Genomic DNA, 24,427 nt, shown 5'->3' with positions numbered 1-24,427 from the left:
TGGTTGAGACACTAAATTGACTCCACAGCCTAATTATAGGTTATGGCTCAGTTTAAAGAATACTCACACCTGAATAGGAATATGATGGAATATTAATTCATACAACCATTTATGTTCATCTTTTATTTTGGTTTAGGATGTGTGCTAAGTTGCTTCAGTGGTATCTGACTCTTTGCAACCCTATAGACTGTAGCCCCCCAGGCTCCTCTGCCCATGGGATTCTCCCGGCAAGGATATTGGAGTGGGTTGCCTTGTCCCCCTCCAGGGAATCTTCCTAATCCAGGGATTGAACCTGTGTCTCTAATGTCTCCTGCATTGGCAGGCAGGTTCTTTAACACTAACACCACCTGGGAAGCCCCTGGTTTGGGATAGGTGGGGATTATACTTTTTCAGGCAGCAAGGGAGAGGATGTTTCCATGTAACTCCATACAATGGGGACTTACTGTAAAGATACCAGATCTCTGAGCAGGTTCCCAGTCATCCTTCTGTATCTCCCTTTCACTACCTCATGTACCTTTCATGGATTCTTCTTGATGTCCTCAAGCTGTCTCTCCTCTTGTTACTTCTCCAAGCTGATAGTCTGCCTGGGTCGTCCAACATTTAATTTCAATCATTTCTTACTGGTCTGTTCTTAATATTGGGACTTCATTCTCAGTCTAATCAGTCAATACAGGCTGAGCCAGGTTGATTTCGTTTGAATCAACAAAGAATTGCTAAAAGCTGCATTTCCTAGAAAAAGTGGCAATATAATTGGCAGATGCTTGAGACACTAATGTTAAATGGAAAAAGAAAAATAAACAAATTTTTGGTATGGGATCTTTTTGACCTTTGTTTTAGAAACTATTAGAGAGTGACAGAAAAGGAATCTAAAATTTGTTTTACATTATATTAATTCTTACCAAACTTCTACAAAAATAAGTATTGTATGTTTATAACCAGGGGAAAAAAAACCCAAACTGGCTCTGGGGGAAATGATCACTTTGCAAATTCACATCATGTACCCCTACTCTTCTTTTTTACCCCTACTCTTGATTTAGCTCATGTTCTTGGTATAAATATCTAAATTTGAAGTATCTACAAATAAAATTCGCCTTGAAACAGAAAGCCTCATGTTTGGATGCAGCCTAGTCTAGGGGGACTGGGTGCAAAAACTTAGAAAGATCCTGTTCCTAAGGCCCCATACTTCCCTACTCTTTGTATGACCATTATTTACTGCCAGATTTTATTTATTCAATAAATCCCCTAGTAACTTGAGGTTTGCTAATTTTGTTTGGGATAAGGTTGGGCAGAGTGTCCCATGTTTTCTTTAATAGACCAAAATATTTCTGTCTGTTGATGATGGTCATTACTGTGGGCCCTAATAATTCCCTAAATAAAGCTGCTGCTGCTGCTAATAAAGCTACTCATTTCTAAATACTTTTGGTTTCAGTGCACTAGAATTCATAATTCTCTCTTAGAAATGGAAGGGGTGCCTCTTAAGGCCCCATGAAAAAAATTCATGTCAGACTGTCATGTGCTCCTGTCAAGTTTCCCTTTTTATACATATTGAGGATGAAATTTCAGCTTATGCTTTTACATACATGTGTGCTAAGTCGCTTCAGTTGTGTCCGACTCTTTGCGACCCTGAGGACTGTAGCCCACCAGGCTCCTCTGTCCATGGGTTTCTCCAGGTGAGAATACTGGAGTGGGTTGCCATTTCCTTCTCCAGGGGATCTTCCCAACCCAGTGATTGAAGCCAGGTCTCCGCATTGCAGACAGATTCTTTACCTTCTGAGCCACTAGGGAAAGCTTATGCTTTTAGACCTCTTGATTTTTCTTTCCCGCTTCTTTTCAGTTGAACCTGAAAAATTCAGTGAAAAAATTTTTTTCTTTCAAGAATAAGCTAGAAAGACCTCGACTGGCTGGTCAAACAACCACTGACTAGTTAGTCCTTTATGAGTACTTAAACCCTTATTATCTGAGATCCAACTTCAAGCATGTATGTATGCTCTATCGCTCAGTCCTGTCCGACTCTTTGCAACCCCATTGACTGTAGCCCACCAGTCTCCTCTTTCCATGGGATTTTCCCGGCAAGAATACTGGAGTGGGTTGCCAGTTCCTCCTCCAGGAGATCTTCCTGGCCCAAGGATCAAACTTTTGTCTCCTGCTTCTCCTGCATTGCAGGTGGGTTCTTTACCACCAGTGCCATCTGGGAAGAGCTTCCCACTTCATAATGAGTTCCAGAAATCTTCCACAGAGGTAGATGCCCTCATCCAAGTGTTTGGTGATCCAGCCCATCAAGCCAGGGGGAGTGGAGAAGGAAAAGTGAAAGGGACATACATTTCCTGAAAGATGTTTCTGCCACTACTGACATCCTGTAACCAGAAGTGAGTCTTAGTATGACCAGAGGTGGCTGCAAGGTTGGCTGTGACAGGTGCTCTCTTACTGGGTTCTATTACTAATTGAAAGTGGGGAGAGTGAATGTTGGGGGATAACTGTAACTGTTAACTCACATGATGGGTTATATTAATTGTATGAACAAGGAAAATCATTTGAATGTTTTATTCACAGGGGTACCATGATCATATTTGTTTCAAAACATAATTTTTCCATGAAAAAACGATTGGAGGGAGTCTGAGGCTCCTCATGGGTGTTATGAGGCCATTCCTAAAGTCTCAATGAGAGATCATGGCTAGGACTTGGTGGTAGCAGTAGAGAGGATAAAGGGGATGGAATGAATTCAAAAGATACCGAAGAGCTAAAGTTGACAGATGAAATGGGGGCAGAAGAGGTAGAAAAGGTAACCCCTAGATTTCTGGCTTGTGTTGAAGACTCTGGAGGAAGACAGGGTTTAGAGATGAGGTATTCATGGACTCCTGAGTCTGACTTTGGAAACATCTGTCAGAAGGGCTGTTTCTACTTGTCCAATATATCATTCAGAGTAAATGAACTCACAGTCCACCAACTCACAGTCAGGGAGTCTCAAATCTAGTCATTGTCAACTAATCTAATCGAATGAACATTTCCCTGTAAGGTTTTTGTTGTTCAGTGGCCAAGTGGTGTCTGACTCTTTGCAACCCCGTGGACTGCAGCACGCCAGGCTTCCCTGTCCTTCACTGACTCCCAGAATTTGTTCAAATTCATGTCCATTGAGTCGGTGATGCCATCCAACCTTCTCATCCTCTGCCATCTCCTTCTCCTCCTGCCCACAGTCTTTCCCAGCATCAGGGTCTTTTCCAGTGAGTCAGCCCTTCACATCAGGTGGCCAAAGTATGGGAGCTTCGGCTTCAGCATCTGTCCTTCCAATGAATATTCAGAGTTGATTTCCTTTAGGACTGACTGGTTTGATCTCCTTGCTGTCCAAGGGACTCCCAAGAGTCTTATCTAGCACCACAGTTCAAAAGCATCAATTCTTCCATGCCCGGCCTTCTTTATGATCCAACTCTCACATCTATAAATGACCACTGGAAAAACCATAGCTTTGACTTTACAGACCTTTGTCAGCAAAGTGATGTCTCTGCTTTTGAATACACTGTCTAGGTTTGTCATAGCTTTCCTTCTAAGGAGCAAGCACCATGGCTGCAGTCACTATCCATGGTGATTTTGGAGCCCAGGAAAATAAAATCTGTCACTGCTTCTACTTTTTCCCCTTCTATTTGCCATGAAGTGATGGGACCAGATTCCATGACCTTAATTTTAAGAATGCTGAGTTTTAAGCCAGCTTTTTCACTCTCTTCTTTCACCCTCATCAAGAGGCTCTTCACTTGCTGCCATTATGGTGATATCATCTGTATATTTGAGGTTGCTATTTCTCCCAGCAATCTTGATTCCAGCTTGAGGATTCCCTATGAGGGTTCCTTATATTAAATGGCTTTGTATGTGTCACATGTCACAGAATTATCTATTGAACACACACACAGGAAAGCCAGCCAAGCAGGAGTCTTTTAAACAGTAAAAGGCCTTGCTAATTTCAGCTATGCTCATCAATCATGAACAGTCTTTTTTTCAATATATTATTTTTTAAAACTTTTTATTTTGTATTGGATGGTATATAGCCAGTTAACAGTGTTGTGTTTGTTTCAGGTAAACAGCAAAGGGACTCAGCCATACGTACATATGTATCTGTGCTTCCCCAAACTCCCCTCCCATCCAGGCTGCCACATAACATTGAGCAGAATCCCATGTGCTATATAGTAGATCCTTGTTCGTGTCCATTTTAAATATAGAAGTGTGTTCATGTCCATCCCCAAAACCCTAACTATCTCTTCCTCCAGCTTTCCTCCCAGCAACCATAAATTCATTCTCTAAATCTGTGAGTCTGTTTTGTAAGTAAGTTCATTTGTATCATTTCTTTTTAGTTTCCACATATAAGAGATGTCATACAATATTTCCTCTTCTCTGTCTGACTTACTTCACTCAGTATGACAATCTCTAGGTCATCCGTGTTGCTGCAGATGACATTATTTCATTCTTTTTAATGGCCGAGTAATATCCCAGTGTGTGTGTGTGTGTGCGTGTGTTTATATATACATACCACATCTTCTTTATCCTTTCCTCTGTCAATGGACATTCAGTTACTTTCAGGTCTTGGCTGTTGTAAACAATACTGTAATGAACATTGGGGTGCATGTATCCTTTCAGATCATGTTTTTCTCTAGATATATGCCCAAGAGTGAGATTGCAGGGTCATATGGTAACTTTTTTAAGGAACCTCCTTACTTTTTTCCATAGTGATTGTGCCAATTTACATTCCCACCAACACTGTAGGAAGATGAATGGTCTTCTTGTATTGGGAGCATGGACAGGACCATTGGTCATATAAGAATAATACTCACATAGCTTTGCATGCAGGCTTCCCTCATGGCTGACTGGTAAAGAATCTACCTGCCAAAGCAGGAGACACAGGTTCATTCCCTGAGTCGGGAAGATCTCCTGGAGAAGGAAATCGTAACCCCCTGCAGTGTTCTTGCCTGGGAAACCCCATGGACAAAGGAGCCTGGCAGGCTATAGCCCTTGGGTTCGCAAAATCAGACATGACTGAATAACTAGCAGCAAAGCTTTGCGTGCACAGCAGCTCAACCCACACTCAGTGGTGGGAATCATTGTGATTGTTCTAACTGGTGAGGAGGCTACAGGAAATCTGGTGAAGCTCCAGATAATAGCCACTGATAGGTACTATAATTAAACATGGAACTTTAAGTATGTTGGGATCTCCAATGGGCACTAATGTTTTAAAATTTATTTTTTTTTTCTTCCAATTTTATTTTATTTTTAAACTTTACATAATTGTATTAGTTTTGCCAAATATCAAAATGAATCCGCCACAGGTATACATGTGTTCCCCATCCCGAACCCTCCTCCCTCCTCCCTCCCCATACCATCCCTCTGGGCCGTCCCAGTGCTCCAGCCCCAAGCATCCAGCATCATGCATCGAACCTGGACTGGCAACTCGTTTCCTACATGATATTTCACATGTTTCATTGCCATTCTCCCAAATCTTCCCACCCTCTCCCTCTCCCACAGAGTCCATAAGACTGTTCTATACATGAGTGTCTCTTTTGCTGTCTCGTACACCGGGTTATTGTTACCATCTTTCTAAATCCCATATATATGCGTTAGTATACTGTATTTATGTTTTTCCTTCTGGCTTACTTCACTCTGTATAATAGGCTCCAGTTTCATCCACCTCATTAGAACTGATTCAAATGTATTCTTTTTAATGGCTGAGTAATACTCCATTGTGTATATGTACCACAGCTTTCTTATCCATTCATCTGCTGATGGACATCTAGGTTGCTTCCATGTCTTGGCTATTATAAACAGTGCTGTGATGAACATTGGGGTACACGTGCCTCTTTCCCTTCTGGTTTCCTCAGTGTGTATGCCCAGCAGTGGGGTTGCTGGATCATAAGGCAGTTCTATTTCCAGTTTTTTTAAGGAATCTCCACACTGTTCTCCATAGTGGCTGTACTAGTTTGCATTCCCACCAACAGTGTAAGAGGGTTCCCTTTTCTCCACACCCTCTCCAGCATTTATTATTTGTACTTTTGGATCGCAGCCAATCTGACTGGTGTGAAATGGTACCTCATAGTGGTTTTGATTTGCATTTCTCTGATAATGAGTGATGTTGAGCATCTTTTCATGTGTTTGTTAGCCATCTGTATGTCTTTTTTGGAGAAATGTCTATTTAGTTCTTTGGCCCATTTTTTGATTGGGTCGTTTATTTTTCTGGAGTTGAGCTGTAGGAGTTGCTTGTATATTTTTGAGATTAGTTGTTTGTCGGTTGCTTCATTTGCTATTATTTTCTCCCATTCTGAAGGCTGTCTTTTCACCTTGCTAATAGTTTCCTTTGATGTGCAGAAGCTTTTAAGGTTAATTAGGTCCCATTTGTTTATTTTTGCTTTTATTTCCAATATTCTGGGAGGTGGGTCTCCCAGAATGTTTTAAAATTTAATTGCTCACCCTTCATTTAACAAATATTCCACTTGCTATACTCTGGGTTCTTGGGATCCTTCATGGAGATTCCAGCACCTCTGCCCTCCTGGAGCTTCCTTCCTTGAACTCCTTAGCTGTGGGATTAGATTCCGACAACTCTCCCTGTCTTCAGCCCCTCTGGCGTATGGTCTTTGTCAAATTCTAATACGTGGCCTTCTCAGTTGGTCTGGCTGGCCCCATCCTGATGAGCCTTGTGAGCCTCCAGCCCAGGCCTGGCCTTCACTTCAGTTGGCAGAACCCAGCCCTGGGCAAAGGTCGGGGGGTTCGTTATGTGAGGCAATGCGTTGTGTGCTCTAATCTTTTCTGGTACCAGGTTGTGTGTGTGTGTGTGTGTGTGTGTGTGTGACTGGGAGGGAGGAAGAGAGAGAAAATGTAATTGATTTGGGGAGGATTTGGGGAAGGTTTATATAGGAAAGCAGCAAGACCAAGAATCTACTGCCAAGCGGTGACCAAGAAACGTTCACCATATTCCTCCTCCAACCCCGCACTGTTTGCCAACTCTTAACCAAATTAGCATAGTGCGGTCTGCTTCCATACATGACTGAATGAATAAGGAAGTTTAGACGTCCTTGCCATAAAGCCTGGAGGAACCATACGAAAATCCAGCCTCTGTTTCAGGAGTGTCTGCTGGACTCTTGGTTAGTATTTCCCTTCTTGTTCACTTTGCTTTAAAGGGTGAGAGTCAAGTCTCTTTAAAAAAAACAAACAAAAGTGCTTTTGCACTTGACTTAGTTGCTTTTCTTCTCCTCCCACCTCGCTCTTCCCTCTTCTGGCTTTATTCCTCCCTCCCTCCTTGCCATCCTCTTCCACTCTTCTTCTTCTACTCTGAATGAAACTTCTTTCTCCTGTCCAGCAGCCTTTAAAATATTCCAGTTAGGCAAAACCTCAGACTGCCTTCCTCCCTGTCCAATGACCATTATAATATAATTTAGGTCTCTGAAGTTTATTCTGTGAATGAAAGGCTAGCTTTCTGCGTGTGTAAGAAGCTGATACATTTTGAGAAAGTCGACAGAAATAATAATTGGCACTCAGGAGACATTTCGGGGTTATAATTGTGGTTCATGTTTTACTTTTCAGCAGTCAGTTTGTATTTTAGAGGAGTGTCATGAAGAAGTGCCACCACGATTGTATATTTGTTTTGCATTTTGTTCCAGGTTTCCTAAAGTCTTAGGGATGGTCAGCAAATTGACGAAAAGGAAAATAAGACTTAGTTTTTTTGTACTGCTAGCTGTACCCATTGGCTGGTTTGCTTTGATGTCTCAGGTTCCTACCTGCATGCCTGATTAGGGCTGTCCTGTCATGCCATGGACTTTGCTTGTGTCTCAGACAGTAAAGAATCTGCCTACAATGCAGGAGACCTGGGTTTGATCCCTGGGTCAGGAAGATCTGCTGGAGAAGGGAATGGCTACCAACTCCAGTATTCTTGCCTGGGGGAGCCTGGAGGGCTATAGTCCATGGGGTCGCAAAGAGTCAGACATGAATGAGTGACTAACACACACATGCATCGTGCCTTATATGATAGGAAATGCCACTTATTTTATCTCATTGAAAAGCATTCAGCTGAACTTTCAACAGAAGGATGTGCTCCTACCCCCTTAAAAACATCTATTTTAAAGTCCAGGGGAATCTATTCATTTCTGCAATGATTCATTTCAGGCTGAATGTGTTAGGTATTGCAAGACAGTGGGGGATACAGAGATGACCCTCAGGGGAGAGAAAAGAAAGTAGTGGGCATCTCAGGATGCTATGGTGGAGGTTTGGCAAGGCACCTAACTTCTCCTGGTAGGGAGTGGGGGGCTGTTGCTAGAAATGGATTTAAGTTGAACTGACCTTGAGCTGAGGTTTGGGGAATGAGTACCTGGGATGAATGAAGTGGGAATAGGGTGGAAGGACACAGGGGTGAAGGTATGAATAGCCTGGAGCCTTCTAAGAAGGTTCCTCCGTAAGGGGGAGGTTTGGACAAGGGGTGGAAGATGGACATGGAAAGATAGGAGTCCAGGTGAGATCACACAGGACTGGAAGGACCTTGCTAAGGGTTTGTCATTGATACTAGATAGAGTGAAACAGACTGCCAAGCTGCACTTGGAAGGAGAGCTGTGTGGTGTCAGTGTGGAGAATAGATTTTTGCAAAGTGCTAATCAAGATTATTCTCGGAACTTCAGGCTCAGTTTGCTCCAGTCCTGAGGGCTGGCTGTGAGTAGATTTCATTTCTCGGTTGTTCCAGGGCTCTTGTCTTAACTCACAGAAGGTGGCTAGGGCAGCTCACTGTGGAGCTGGGAAAGGCCAGGAGAGCTTGGCTCATCTCACCTCCACACGGGTTAGGATTTGTTTGTGCTGAATGCCTAATGATTCATGATATTATATGTGACAGCACGTGTGAGCCTAAGGGTGAACTGACTTTTTGCTCCTTGATAATAGAGCAACATGTTAAAGACAAGGTGAAGTACTGAAAAGCCCGCTGGACTGAGGACGAGAGGCCTGGGTGCTGCTCCCAGCTCGGCTGTGAACAGCAGTGGGGTCTTGTACTCATCACTTATTCCCTTTGGGCTTTGCTTACCTCATCTTTGAAGTGAGACCTTTACAGTAGCACGGTCCTTAGGGCCCCATTCAGCCCCTAAGCTCTCTGATTGTGATACCATCTCCCTAGTCATCCTCCCAACCCCCACCATCACTAATGTTAGGCTTCCAGACATTTTTTTTTCTAGAGAAACTAGTAAACCCATTTCCTTAAATGAAGTTGTAGTTTGAAGAATATAATCTAGTGAGCATGGGAAGTAATTTCCAAAGGAATTGTGATTCGTGCTCTATCCTGTGCCAATGGTAAAAGGGGAGCAGGAAGCCCCCTGCACCCGACTTTCTTCTTTTTCTCTTGACTTTTTCTGCTTGTCCCTCCTGTAAAAGTAGAGAGGAGATTGGCTGTGAATTCTGAGGGGACTAAGGTAAGACACTGATGGGAAAGACTGACCTGTGAGGTCTGCCTCCTTCCAGAGGAGCAGTGAAGCCTTTCCTCTGGCATAAGCAGCCAGCCACTCAGGTCGATGTTGGGCAGAATTTTGAGTAACTATGACCTTCTGTGCCTTTGTGAAATTCTCTTGCACTTATATCCAGCATCCTCAGGTGATATTCTGGCTGCCCAAAGATCAGCCCTAGGCCCATCCCCTAACTTCCAAAGTACCCTCTGTTCTCTTTCACGCAAACTAACTCCTATGAGCAGAGTGATAAATAGATGAGGGGAAAGTCTGTGTCTTGCCTTGCTGCTGCTAAGTGACTTCAGTCGCGTCCCACTCTTAGTGACCCCGTGGACTGCAGCCTACCAGACTCCTCCGTCCATGGGATTTTCCACGCAAGAGTACTGGAGTGGGTTGCCATTGCCTTCTACAGCGTCTTGCCCTGTGGAAACTTACAACAACACAGGCACTGAGAACTCATTCATTCCACAAACAGGGGTTTGTTACCTTGTGACTTCTGTGTCAGGGCACATTTTTATAGTAGAGGGATGAAAGGTTAAGTCTCAGGAGAGTATGGAATGCTTCATGGAGATAGTGATATTTGAGCATGATTTTGAAGAATCGCTAAGTTTTGGGTTTGTCCAGCAGCAGCCTTGAAGGTAAAGGAAGAGAGACTGTGACAGCAGCTGTTTTAAGCCTAAAGAAGTGTGGCAGGCCTGGAGGGAGGAGGCGCTACCTTCCAGAGAGAATTCTGAGATAGAATCACCCCCTTATGGTAACAAGTTACACATGGTGTATATGGAGTAACCAAATTATCACTTGATAGTTCAGCTAATGTGGGAGCCGTAACTTCATTAAGCAAGTTAGAAAATGTATGAGATGAAGCCGTTTGTTTGTTAGGTGGGAAGCTGGGGGCGGGTAGGAGATGCTGAGTTCATTCAGTTTGGACAGGACTGATTTCAGAGGCTTATGGGCATCCCAATGACTGTTTCCCTTTGTCTAGGGCACCTGCCCTCTGGTTCGACATTTACATGATGCTCTGTGTAAACTCGGAGAAGGCAATGGCACCCCTCTCCAGCACTCTGAGGAGCCTGGTAGGCTGCAGTCCATGGGGTTGCTAAGAGTCGGACACGACTGAGTGACTTCACTTTCACTTTTCACTTTCATGCATTGGAGGAGGAAATGGCAACCCACTCCAGTGTTCTTGCCTGGAGAATCCCAGGGACGGGGGAGCTTGGTGGGCTGCCGTCTCTGGGGTCGCACAGAGTCGGACACGACTGAAGCAATTTAGCAGCAGCAGCAGCAGCTGTGTAAACTGCCATGGTGGGATGCCCTGTAGCTTTTCTTCCCCATTTGGAAGTAAAGTTTTGACTGATAAGATGGTCACAAGTGGTTGAAAGTGAAAAATTCATTTGATTCACTTTTCAGTTTGATGGGAAGATGAATGTTTTATTACTGCTCTCCAAGATGTGAAATAACTGATTTCTCTCAAACAGATTGCAATGGGAGGTGTGTTAGTGTCTGTTCCTTTGACTTCTTCATAGGAGGACGGTCTTCTTGAATTAACAGCCATTCAGACTTTAGCTCAGTCCGCTTGTTCCAGCTTCATTCACTAGCCAACTGATTTAGGAGAAACATGACCAGATCGCTGACTTAAGTTTCCTGAGTCATGCTGTGGTGGTCCCATGGGGTGGTAAAAATAAGGCTCCTGGAAAATGAACATTCCATTCAGGGGTCCTGAAAACAAGCTCTCCTGAGCCAAGATGTTAGATTTACAAGGACATGTACAAAGATAGCCTGTCCTCCCTTCCACAAGACCTTTTCCTCCATAAATACATGCGCCTTGTCCTTATCTTCTCCCGACTCTATTCTTTCATAGATTTTGACCTTGATTTTGATTTGTCTCTTCATTGACAGTTTTTTAATTTCCTGTCTGACATGAGGTTAAAATGAGAAGCAAGGCCAGCAAACTAATTAAATGGGATCTCTCAGGCTTTCTCTGGAATCAGCTGATCAACTCGTCCAGATTGATGTGTTCAAACAATGAATTGCATCAATTGACCCAGAGATGATTAGATTCTAGGCACCCAATTTACACTGGCCAACCTCATGAGATGAATGCCAATACATTTGTTTGTTTTCCATGTCAGCTGTGAAGCAATTTCATTTCAGCTTGTTATTGTATTAATTTTCCAGAGAGAACCCAGAAAACAAGACAAGAATCGGCAGGTCATTTGGCAATTGTAGAGTTAGAATGGAGAGAACTGAGTGGCCTCAAGGGAGAGCATCAGCAGGCTCTGAAAGGAAGATTCTTGTACCTGTCTCTGTATTGGGACATTCTTGTTGGTCCTAAATAGTTGGGTGAGACAAAGCCATAAATTATTTACTAATTTTTTTCAGGGTTCTTCATCAGTTACTATTTGATTAGACTGGATTATCTCTAAAGCTCCTTCTGCCTCCAAAATTCTGTGCTCTTGTAAAAATCTCCTCTCCTTTTGGCTGTGTTTCCGTCGGCTTGATAGTTGTCTTCCTGACAAATGTTTAGGATATCAACCTCAGGCTTGTTTTGTATTGCTTCTAAAAAAATTACCATAAATTGAGTGACTTTATAAAAACCCATTTGTTAGCTCACAGTTCTGTAAGTGAGAAGTCTGGACACAGGCTGGTACAACTGGATTCTCTGCTCAGAGTTCACAAGGCTGAAATCAGCTGTCATTAGGGCTGTATTACCTTTGGGATGTCCTAGGCATGAATTTGCTTCCAAGTTCATTCACGTTATTGACCAAATTCAGTTCGTGGCCGTTGCACAACTGTCGTCCCCCTTTCCTTGCTGATTGTCAGCTAGGAGACCATTTTTGCTCCTCAAGGCTGCCTGCATTGCATCTCATGCTGTATGGCCCCTCTAGTAACAGCAGGGCAAGTCCCTCTCAAGTTTCTAACCTCTCTGACTTCCCTTTCTGCCACATCTCACTGGTTAACTTCCTCTCCTGGTTTTATAGACTAATGTGATTAAATGTAAATCACCCAGACAATCCAGAATAGTCTCCCTATTTTAAAGTCAATTGATTTGTAACCTTAATAACATCTGTGAAGTCTCGCCAGTGCAGTACCTCGATTAATGGTAGAATAACCAGAAATGATTGTCTTTGGGGGACTGGAGAACCTCTTTAGCATTCTGCCTATCCAGTCTGATCAGCAACACTTTGAAATCATGTAATATCATTATTGGAGTGATTAAAATATCTGTGGATGACTGGTCTCATCTGTTTACACATGTTCTTTCTTTTGCAGTTTCATTGATTAATATTTTCTGATCCTACTTTTCATATTTCAGCATTTAAACCCCTTAGAGGGTTCTGTGTTATTGTTAAAAAATATGTTTATTGGTCAGCTGAATGGGGGAGAATGATGTTTTACTCTCCCCCTCCCCCTCACCCCTCAAGCAGCACCTATAGAAGCTGCTTGGAACAGCTAGACTCTATTTTCACAGACTTCAAAATCATGGCACGTTTGACTTGCAATAGGTCATTGATTTTCAGTTTGCTCGTGTGTGCTCAGTTGTATCTGATTCTTTGCAACCCTATGGACTGTGTAGCCCACCAGACTCCCCTGTTCATGGAATTTTTCAGGCAAAATTACCGAAGTGGGTTGCCATTTCCTACTCCAGGGAATCTCTCCCACCGGGGATTGAACCCATGTCTCCTGCATCTTCTGCACTGACAGGTGGATTCTTTTACCACTGTGCCACCTGGAAGCCAAATCTCCCATTTAGCTTTGGTACTATGGTAAAGCCAGGGCATTTGATTGTAAGGTCTAATACACAGTCAAGGCTAAGAACCATTGATATGCTCCCAACATACTCTTTTGGAAAGAAAGAGGCTAAGGGTGTGAAATGATTTAAAGTCCCATACCTAATGACAGATCTGTTTCTGGGCTTATGGTTTAATTATTTGTAGAGTTCAGTGCTCAGTAATTATACGCAAAATGAGTGTTACGGTCTAGAAAAGCCTGCTTCTCGCTTCAGTAGAAAAACTCTTTCTAGGACCTTAATAAATTATTGGACCTTGCCAAATATGTTTAAAAGTCTCTTCTCAGCAGTTTGGTCTACACAGATACATCCTGCAGTAGCCAGGGGCTGGGCACGTGGACCTCCCCAGTCTCAGAGTCTCAGAATTGCACTGTCCATTGCAGTGTCCGTTCACTGCCTGCGGCTCTTAAGCACTTTTAATGTGACGGGTGCCAGTTGCCATGTGCTGTGAGTGTGAAATACACACCCGATTCAAAGACTCAGTGTGGGAAAAGAAAAGTGCATAAAATATCTCAATAATTTTCCTATTTACTACATGATGAAGTGATATTTTGGATATATTGGGTTAATTAGGATATATAATTAAAATTTATCTATTTCTTACGCTTAATGTGGTTACTAGGAAATGTAAAATTATACAGACAGCAGGCATTTGTGGCTGGCATTATATTTCGGTAACAAGGTGCATTTTCTTTGGAGAGCATTTTCTACTAAAGCTATTAACAATGATGGTCCACATCAAGCTATTACACCTTCCATGATCTGAAGAGTGAAATGGTGTATTGTAAACTTCCTGGCGATGAGACGTGACATTGATCTGCCCTGTGTTTGCCATCTATCTGGCAGCCAGTCAGTCTGGCCAAATAGACTTCTTTCTATTTATAATATAGGCTCCAAAGAGGCGGGCAATGCCCTCATGTCATGGAAAGGGCACACCGCATAGCTCTTAAGTAATGTACCTAAAAGTAGACCAGGTGCTCTCGGAATCTCTGAGACATAGAGATGAATATCCTTCTCCTAAAGAAACAACGTCAGCACTTATGAGTTATCACCATCCTTGACAGGCCCTCAGTACTGGAAATACTATAGTGCCTGTCCCTGTCCATAATTTAAATGCGGACTTTCCTCTCTTTCTCTTGCTCTCTGAGGTATGGCCTGCCTCACTGGTACCCTGCTTGTGTGTTTAGTCAGCCTGGCTTAGCATTTCCAGAGAAGCATGAAGGGCAATGGCAGGCTTGGAGAAGGTTCCAATCCATACCTGGAAGTATTCCGTCTGAGCTTGTGGGATTCCCTTCACTTCTCAAAGCCTCTCTAAACTTTTGTTTCCCTATTTTAAAATGAGGATCTTTTGCAAGGAATGAATGAAATAATAAGGCACTTGGCACATTTATTCATTGGCAGATTTTGGAAGGGGCATCTACTCTGTGGGGTCTGGGGCTAGTTGTTGGGGATAAAAGCATGAATGACACACAGCTGTGGCCTCCAGGTTGCTCACAGCCGAAGAACGAGAAAGACAAGGAGCCTGGCAGCTTCAGGACAGGAGGAACCCTCTGTACTTGGCAGCTGTTTATTACATTGCGCAGCATGGGGTTTGGCGCATCACGGAAGCCTGGTATGGTGTGTAGGTGAAGAGACAGGCCCCGCAGTGATGAACTTACTGCCTGAGCCATCACATCGGGCAATGTAGGACTGCGTCCAGGGCACAGGACTGCTGACTCCTTTTCTAGCCATGCATTTCCCAGGAGAGCATATTGCCTCACTCTGGGTTTCCCAACTTGTTTACCCTGAAACCACAGCTTCACTATTTTGGACTTGATAAAAGAAAAAAAGAGTTTCTTCCAACGTTTACTCTGTATGTGATCCAGGTATGTGAGTGATTCCTTGAATACTCTGAGTTATGGTCGAAATCATTGTCAAATTATATCTCATCAAGATACTGAATCTTTTTTGTTATTTGAAGATTTCATCCTATGAGATCTTCAACAGCTTATCTATTTCCAATAAATTAGGTAAGACAAAGCCTGTAATTCCATCTGAGAGTCTTAGAAGAAACTTCAGCATCTTCAACTTTGTTTAAAGTACATTTTCCATGTTCTGTGTGATCTGTCACAGTAATAAAAATTACATTTTTCGGTGGGGGGAGCCACTCATGGAAAGAGAGAAACCAGAAATCCAGTAAGAGGTTTGCTTTCTCAAATTCTATTTAGCAAAAAAAAAATGACTTTGTAGGTGCAATACTGTAAGATATACAAAGAAATGGAACATACTGTTCAAATAAGCACCCACCTATGTGACTGATCTTCTCTTCCATGTACGAGTTACACCTGCCTCTTGCCCAGTGAATGCACCAAGGGTATCAGGCTGAGTGAGTTTGAAGGTCATCCATTGGTCTAGCTATTGTGTTGAGGGGTTGCAAAGTGCCACTGGGTCCTGCTGAATTCAGACAGGATGTCCCATGCGCCAAGAAAGGTCCACTCCCAACAGAATGCCCATCCTTACCAGGAAAGGGGAAGCACAAGCATTTGGTCTTGAAATGGCCCTTATTCTTTCACTCCTCCAGAAAGAAAAGGGTGGAAGCCCAGGTTCCTGTAACCCCGTTGCCTTCTCTGTGTTCTCACAGGAAGATTCCTGGCTTTAAACCAAGCATCTTATTATTAGAATTAATCTACCCAGTTTTCAGCTGTAAAATCCATAACTCATGAAACAGATGATCTGGATCCAGTAAACAGGAGCATATAATATTCTTACAGTAGGTGAGATTGTGATTAAGGGGGAAATCAACCTCTGGATTCCCACACTTTTTATTCTGATTACTTTTCCCACCTCCATGTAGGTGTGCAGTTTGCCTGCACACCTAAGCAGAAGTAAGCAGTGTAACATGTGCTATCCTAGGAGATGCACATGTTACATTATGATGATCCTTCCACTTCCCTGGACACTCGTGTGATTTAAGTGCTTGCTTGAAGAGGGGAGTCTCACCTATTGTGCTGATGGCATAACCACATCCCTAGGCTTCCATTCCAGGACCTACAATGAGGGCCTCTCTCCCAACCCCATGGAAACATAAATGGTCTGCTTAATCACTAGTATCAGAAAGTGTAATAAATAGCAAGTGTTGATACACACAGAGTAAACTGAGGTTTGGTAAAGCAAGGATTTGAACCTGATTGCAGAACTTGTGCACTGAAGCCCTAAGCTCACCCTCTGTAGTTGAAGGGCAAGGATAGCATCTATGATAGAGTTTGATAGTAATTTCTATAGCCCTGGAAAAGTATCAATGCTTATTAATGACATATGGCCATCTGACGTGGAACAGGTGGCATCAGATGAACCCAAGTGTCCAGGGCTCACTCAGTAGCACTGTCTCCTGCCTGTTGTGTCCATGTCAGCAGATTGTTTAATCTTTGTACCTGTTACCTCACCTAGAGTCCAGAGAGCATCATTTATTTTCCCAGCTGGTGGTGTGCTCGGTCCAGCTTATACCAACTTGTGAATCAACATTTTGTGATGTCAGTGATTCAATGAATCCAAGTTAAGTGACTTGGTAGCTTAAAATCAGCCTTAGTGGCGGTATTTATATCACAGAGATTGGCAAATGCTACAAACTGTGGCCCTTTTAAGTTATTACTCCAGAGAGACAATTGTTAGATATTAGTACACCACTGACTGTGACTCCGGAGAAGGCAATGGCACCCCACTCCAGTACTCTTGCCTGGAAAATCCTATGGATGGAGGATCCTGGTAGGCTGCAGTCCATGGGGTCACTAAGAGTTGGACACGACTGAGCAACTTCACTTTCACTTTTCACTTTCATGCATTGGAGAAGGAAATGGCAACCCACTCCAGTGTTCTTGCCTGGAGAATCCCAGGGACGGGGGAGCCTGGTGGGCTGCCGTCTCTGGGGTCTCACGGAGTCGGACACGACTGAAGTGACTTAGTAGCAGCAGACTATGACTCAGAGATACACTGCAAACTATCATACTTCTAAAGGTAAACAAAGGCACAGTTGGTACCCTAAAAAGCTCCCATAAATATAATCATACCTAAGTCTTCAGTAAATCTTTTGTCCCCATCATTCTGCATTTGGGAAGACCTCTAAAGACTTAACCATTATGATTTCATATGTCATTATAAATATACAATTTTATTTTGTGTATTGTTTTTGTTATGAAAGCAGATATGCTTCTGTAACAGACTAATGTTTCTGAATGCAGGTACAGACATACAAGCCATAAAGTGTGTATATCAGTATTGTCAATAGGAATATAAAATATAATTCAAGCCACATATGTAATTTAACTAATTCTCTATAGTTAAATTATTTTAAGTGGGGGATAGTAGTTTTAATATTTTATTCAACAGTCCAAAAATATGATTTTAACATGTAATCAACATAAACATTATTGAAATATTTTGTATCCTTTTGTACCAAACCTTCAAAGTCCATGTATATTTTACACTTACAGTACATCTCAATTTAGATGCTAACTTTTCATCTGAAATATACTTGATCTGTACTTAGATCTTATAAAATGTACAGTTGAAAAAGGTTTACATACTCAACCTGTTCTGAATATATACTTAATTAAATATTTAATTGAAATATTTAATCAAAATTAAGTATAATTGAGCTTATTTAATTCTTCAGTTGTGTTAGCCACGTTTGAAATATTCAGTGGTTGACTGGTAGTAACTGAATTAGCACAAGTGTTAATACCCACCATATATGCTCTATTTTTTTTAATAAAAATGGAGACCTACTATATATACCACTTCCAAAGGATTTTTTCTCCCACACCTTATCCATTTAAATTACTTTCTCATCTTGTATTCCCTACCGGATCCAAGAAGGGAGAGAAATTTCAACAAGAGTAGTTATATCAATAATGTCTGTGAATTTTTTCTCCCTCACTGATAGGAAAGAGATAAATTGACCTAAGGCATTTTGTGTCTGACAGATTTTCAAATGACCGTCACCACAAAGTAGATAATAACATGAACTCTAGGTGCAATCTATTCAAATAAATGCCTGAAGCTAATTAGAATAGATTATTTCAAATACCCTTTTGGATGAACCTCTTCCTTTTTCAGCGCTGAGTTCTTAGAAAAGCTTCACCAAGAAATCAATGAGATTCCGTTTTGCAATATTTCATTAGTAATCAACACTAGCATCAGAAAATACACATTTATTAGGTTATCTACCTGGAGTCTTGGTTTTGCAATATAAACAATTCTGCTTCTGTTGGGTTTTTTTTTAAATCAGCCCTCGCTTTTTCCAGGGCTTCCCTGGTGGCTCAGATGGTAAAGTCTGCCTGCAGTGTGGGAGACTCAGGTTTGATCCCTGAGTTGGGAAGATCCCCTAGAGAAGCAAATGGCAACCCACTCCAGTATTGCCTGGAAAATCCCATGGGCAGAGGATCCTGACAGGCTATAGTCCATGCAATCGCAAAGAGTCGGACACGACTGAGCCACTTCACTTTCTTTCTTTCACTTCTTGCAGAGCAGAATTACTAGATCAGTAAAACAGAAATTTGGGGAAACTTATTTCTGCTCAATTCAAGCCACCCTTTTGATATTCTTCCTAACTTGGCTGTGACAGGACTATAAGCTCCCAAATCTGTTATTTTACTCCTCCCATTTATTAAAATGTTAACATCATACTTCTAAGGATGCTTTTTGACTGTTTTCCTTTTAAATACATGATGCAAATCAGAGGTGGTAGGGGGTTTTGGGTAGTGGTTCATTATATCTCTGGTAAATTACTAACCAGATATGAGGACATTTTTTCCTGTATGGCTTTATATCTTTTTTAGTGTTACTTTTAATAAAGATGACATGGGGATTCTTTGCAAAGTAGTCTTATCTTCACTTTAAATTGACCTGCTGCTCATCATTTCTGTGTGAATATCTCTGAAATCCAATAGTGATTTCTCAATGATTTTGATTGCTTTTATATTTTCCATTGTGCCTTGAATAATGCTAGCAGGTACTGGTGATTCAACAAATACTTGCTAATTTTAAGTGAAAGAGAATTGAACCAATGGCTTCCTTTGCCTGGAGTTGGTTATAACATATTGGGAAAAAATATTTTATTTAATCTCCGTCTCTTCTTGTGTGTTTATGGACTGTTTTATAGCCAAGGAACAAAACTATATCATTGGCTGCACTGTGATTTTGAGGCCTCCTCTGCTAGGCAGTTTACAGAATTAAAACTCATGCCAGCTGGATCACAGGGCTTTTCAACTGGCTCTCCCTCGAGGAAGGGGGAACAGGCAAAATGCCTCAGGCATATTGAGCTCCAAATAAATGGTGTGAGTACCCTGATGCAGGAATAGCAGCTCCTTCTTCCCCCACCCCAATGAAAATCATGCCTTGTGGCTATAGCCAAAGAATGCGTAAATATCATTAGAAATGTAGAGAGGGGTTTTCCCTAGGAAAATGTTGCAAACTTCAAAAACCCTATAGACGAAGGTACAGTTTAATAGATGCCTCTGAACAATGCCTGCCTCTAGTTAGATTATTATATTAGGAAAGGGAAATAAAGGATTTTCACATCTAGCACATCACTGATAGATTAAAGTACCAAACTTTGTGTTTTGGCACTCTCTCCTCTTCCAGTGACATTTCATCTCCTCCAGAATCTAATGAGAGAGAATCCTGTCATCTAGAAGCTGCCATGCAGAGCTCTGCATAGTTGAAGGGGGAAGCTTACAGTTGAATCATCCCAGGCCAACTAACACTCTGTTCATGTTAAGGCATTAGAGAGAGTTCACTAGGGGAGTGTGAAGGAGCGGGGTACACAAGGGGACTGCTTTTGCAGTCATCCCCACTGAGCCAGCAACAGTGGAAGGGGAGCATTAATCTCTAAGGAAACACTTAGCCCTTCCTGGAATCCAGCCACATTGCTTTATCTTCTTCTCTGCTCCCACTCCTTGGAAGGAAAGTTATGACCAACCTAGATAGCATATTCAAAAGCAGAGACATTACTTTGCCAACAAAGGTTCGTCTAGTCAAGGCTATGGTTTTTCCTGTGGTCATGTATGGATGTGAGAGTTGGACTGTGAAGAAGGCTGAGCGCCAAAGAATTGATGCTTTTGAACTGTGGTGTTGGAGAAGACTCTTGAGAGTCCCTTGGACTTCAAGGAGATCCAACCAGTCCATTCTGAAGGAGATCAGCCCTGGGATTTCTTTGGAAGGAATGATGCTAAAGCTGAAACTCCAGTACTTTGGCCACCTCATGCAAAGAGTTGACTCATTGGAAAAGACTCTGATGCTGGGAGGGATTGGGGGCAGGAGGAGAAGGGGACGCCAGAGGATGAGATGGCTGGATGGCATCACTGACTCGATGGACGTGAGTCTGAGTGAACTCCGGGAGTTGGTGATGGACAGGGAGGCCTGGCGTGCTGCGATTCATGGGGTCGCAAAGAGTCGGACACAACTGAGCGACTGATCTGATCTGATCTGATGTATTCCCATAAGCCTATTAGTATAGTCCCATAAGAGCGTATGGGAAAACCCGAACGAACTTCTTGGCCAAACTAATATTTTTGCTGGAGACCTCAAATTATGAATATAATGGCCTGTTCATCTAAGAGTAAAGGATCTTGAGAGAGAAGCTCAGTAAAAGTAGATGTGGATGACGCAAAGCCATTAGCCCAGAGCCTTCCAGGTTAAGAATTTAAAACACGGGTGTCATAATAACCCCAACTCACATTAGTGTGAAGTCTCACTGTTGGTAAAGTGTATTCCTCTGTGATGTCACCCTCAATCCTATGAATGACCCTTAGGGCACTGTATAAGGGCTGTTCTCATGCATGCGGGAACACAAGAGAGATTCCGTTCACCTAGAGATGTTTTCTTAGAATGTTTTAAGAACATAAAAAAATGATACAGAATTTTTAAAATGTTGCATCATCCACTGTCTAGAAATGAAAATGTAGAACATCAGATGTTTAATACCTATTCAGAATTACACAGCTGTTACCTGGCTCAAAGCCTTCCATTACCCATGAAAACAACCATCCGTGTTCATCATTTCAGTTTGATTAGGGGAAATAGAAGGACTATTCTGTTGTTGTCAAGAATGTAATAAAAATAAGTCCAATAAAGTCACCGATGGAGCTCCCAGTATGATGATCAGATCTGCCTGAATAACTTGTAAAGAGCTATAATTTTATGGAAATATTGCAGCTAAGATTTAAAGTAGTTGGCATTAGTCATCAGATGTAGCAACAGCTTTCCAAAGGGCAGTCTGCTGATTTCATTTTAAGCCAGCCTAAACTTGTCTCTTTAGAGATCAAGGAGGTGGACATCTGGTTTATTTATTACAAAGAAGCTTCATTTCCTCCAGGTAAAGGTGTGTGCTGGCTGAGGCATGTTGACCTGTTCCCCCCATTCATCACACTGAAGGGTCCAAGGTGTGGCCAAGCTTGGGATTCCAAATGGCTAGCCCGCAAACTGACCCTTTTTAGAATCTGAGGTGCTCACATTCCTGGGCTTTTCAGAGACCTCATTCCTTCTGCAACTAACACCCACAAGGACACCAGGTGTCCCGGGGAGGCCACCTAGGAAGCACTGATGTTTTTTTCCTTTCCACCTCCCACCTTCTCTCTGCAGCCTTCTAGTTAAGCCTCCTTCCTATGGCTCATTAGCACAGTGTTTTGAGTGTTAATTGAGCTCTTTTGTTCACTGGGAAACACGTTGGAGAAACTTTACTATGCCTGAAGTGGGTTGTTTTGTTTTTCCTTTTTTGGCCTGTCCAGCCCAAGGTCCCTTGCTTAGCGATACAGCTGAGGAGTTCCTATTTCCAGGTCAAATTAAAGTGAACCATGCTGGCCCTGTCATGAAAGCAATGTGTGGGGGTCATTTGTTGTGAGGTCATTTTATGGCCATGGGCAAGAATGTGGAAATCTAGTGTCCATGTTCTTTCTCAAGGCGAGCACCCACCGGAAGTAGAATGTATGTAAAATGAGAAGTATGACAACGTGAGACTCTAGGGCAGCGAAAAACTTATGAAGATTCCTTCTAGAGCTGATGTGCATGTCAACTCATTCCTGCTTCAGCCGTATTTAAACAATTTTTGATGAACATGGTCTGCTTTTAATTGCTTGGCTTAATTTTATTTTTCTTTGTATGATTGCAGGTCCTACAGGTATGGATCTCTGGCAGCTGCTGTTGACCTTGGCAGTGGCAGGCTCCAGTGATGCTTTTTCTGGGAGTGAAGGTGAGTTCTGCTTTTCCATTCCCATTCGCAGTGTTTTGAAACCACACTGAACTTTATTTGTGAAATCTAAGTTCTTTGGGTGAGGTAATTAAAAGAGGTAAGTTTTAAGTAGCTGTAAATAGAAAACCTGTTGTAGGTTTAAAATTGCAAACTAGGAGGACATCTCTGGGGATGTTTTAGGAGGAATACAGTAGTCAGCTTTGACAGCTGATGTTTCTTCATCAAAAATAAATGCTGCAAATCATGCTGAGGACATTTCTGGTGAAGGCACACCAGGTCTCTTGGTCTCAGGCTCTGGGAGAAAGATTGAAATTGCACTGAAGGGTTATTTACCAACTGATCACTCAGCTCATCTGTGACTAAGCTTACCAAAGCCTGTTTCCAGAGCTCAGATTTAAGGCCTCTTAATCATATTCTCTGAGAGTGGAAATTTCAGATTTCAAATAAAGTTCACCTCTCACTCACTGGATGGTTACCATTTGGCTAAGTTAGAAGGAAGAAACAGCTGAAGTAGTTGAATGATGTGCTCAGATGTCACTAATTTCCTTGGCCATCTGTGTAATTCTCCCTTCTTCTTTATACTCTCTTCCTATTGGAAAAGTTGTCATATATTCAAACTTAGGACTCAAACAGTAATAACTGGAATAGGCGAGTAATGAAAGGGAATGAAAAGGATTTTTCTGCCCTGAAAGAAAACCGTGCTTATAATGAAGTAGGAGACTTTTTAAAATATCATCTTGAATACTTGATATTTTTTTCTTGCCTGAGCATCAACAAAGGAAAGGATCATCTGTTTCTCCTATTCTATGATTTGACAGTCACTTGTGGCTTTAAGAGCGGCCAGCTCCCCTACTTAACCAGGCAACTCATGTTGGAAAACACAGTTTAGCAACAGAAGTAGTGCCTTAAAATGTCCTCCCTGACCTTCAAGCCAAAAATAAATCCCTAGTAGTGAGCTGCAGAGGGCAACCAGAGTAACTAAGAAAACAAGAAGGGTAAAATGTTATTTTATCTCTTAAAACAATTTTAAAATATTTATAGAAAAGAAGTCACAATTGTTTGAAATATTTTGGGGTCTCTCTGGTGTTACAATGTCAACATTATGCAAGTCGAACATGGAGGGAATCACAGCCTCCATGTCAGCAGCTTTTCCCATGGCTGGTTTTAGACTCTGGTTCTGAGCCAAAGATTTACAGCTGAGATCCTGTGCCATTCCAAAGTCATGGTGGTTTAATCTCTACTTTCTTCATGAAGATGACTTTCACTCTTCCGGGCTAGGCTTGAGGAATTTAAAAGACTTATGAAATGAAAAGTATGGCAAAGGACCTCTAAAGAAAGTTTAAAATGTGTGCCTGACTAAAAGACTAGAACTCAGATTACATTTTTGACCTAGAGAGTCTGCAAAGAGCATATATTCAACTGCTTTGACATTTTAGTAAACCTTTAACTTCGTGGAGGAAACAAAACAATTAGTTGGTTTTATGTTTGCTTTTTTTTTTTTTTTGCTTTTTGATAGTTTTTTGTCTGTGGGGAGCACAGAATAAAAAAATGCAATAGTTTATAGTAAATACAAATTGTATATTCAACAGTACTTACAGTTTAACAGTACTTGCACATACTAAGTAATTTAGGAAAGGGAAAAAAAAAGTTGTTACTCTTTTTTTCTTAGTGGGCTAACCAAAATTCCTTTGGAATATGTGGCTACTCCAGAATTCTTAGCTTAAAATGGCCTGAGAATTGTTAAGGACAGGGTATGATGTTTATATAAGAAGATGAAGATGAGCATGTTTGAACATGAGTGAGTGAGTGAGTGTGTGTGTGAGTGTGTGTGTGTGTGTGTGTGTGTGTGTGGTGCTTGCCAGTTCTGGCCATTTATCTGATGGGTTCAGCCAGAGTGATCTCCTGACATGACATGAATTGAATCTCAGATTACCTTCATGGGCCACGTGTTTTTTTTTTTTTTCCTGCTAGATC

The 24,427-nt window shown here is 42.0% G+C and overlaps 1 protein-coding gene across 5 annotated transcripts in view; it reads left to right on the top strand.

Annotated features, from left to right (window-relative positions):
• Window positions 1-24,427, top strand: part of GHR (growth hormone receptor) — a 310,378-nt gene that overhangs the window by 112,737 nt on the left and 173,214 nt on the right. For 2 of the 5 annotated variants that reach the window (XM_027520487.1, XM_027520484.1), the window contains exons 1-2: window positions 6,826-7,112; window positions 22,373-22,453. In XM_027520487.1, the coding sequence (XP_027376288.1) occupies window positions 22,384-22,453 (70 nt within the window). In that variant the 5' untranslated portion in view covers window positions 6,826-7,112; window positions 22,373-22,383. Of the gene's footprint in view, window positions 1-6,825; window positions 7,113-22,362; window positions 22,454-24,427 lie in introns of those variants that run through there. The other 3 variants (XM_027520486.1, XM_027520485.1, XM_027520483.1) reach the window with 2 other exon arrangements.

This window comes from Bos indicus x Bos taurus, chromosome 20 (genome assembly GCF_003369695.1).
Source record: "Bos indicus x Bos taurus breed Angus x Brahman F1 hybrid chromosome 20, Bos_hybrid_MaternalHap_v2.0, whole genome shotgun sequence".
Classification (NCBI taxonomy): Eukaryota; Metazoa; Chordata; class Mammalia; order Artiodactyla; family Bovidae; genus Bos; species Bos indicus x Bos taurus.
Note: the sequence above shows the minus strand (reverse complement) of the source record. Positions and strands in the feature narration are given on the sequence as shown.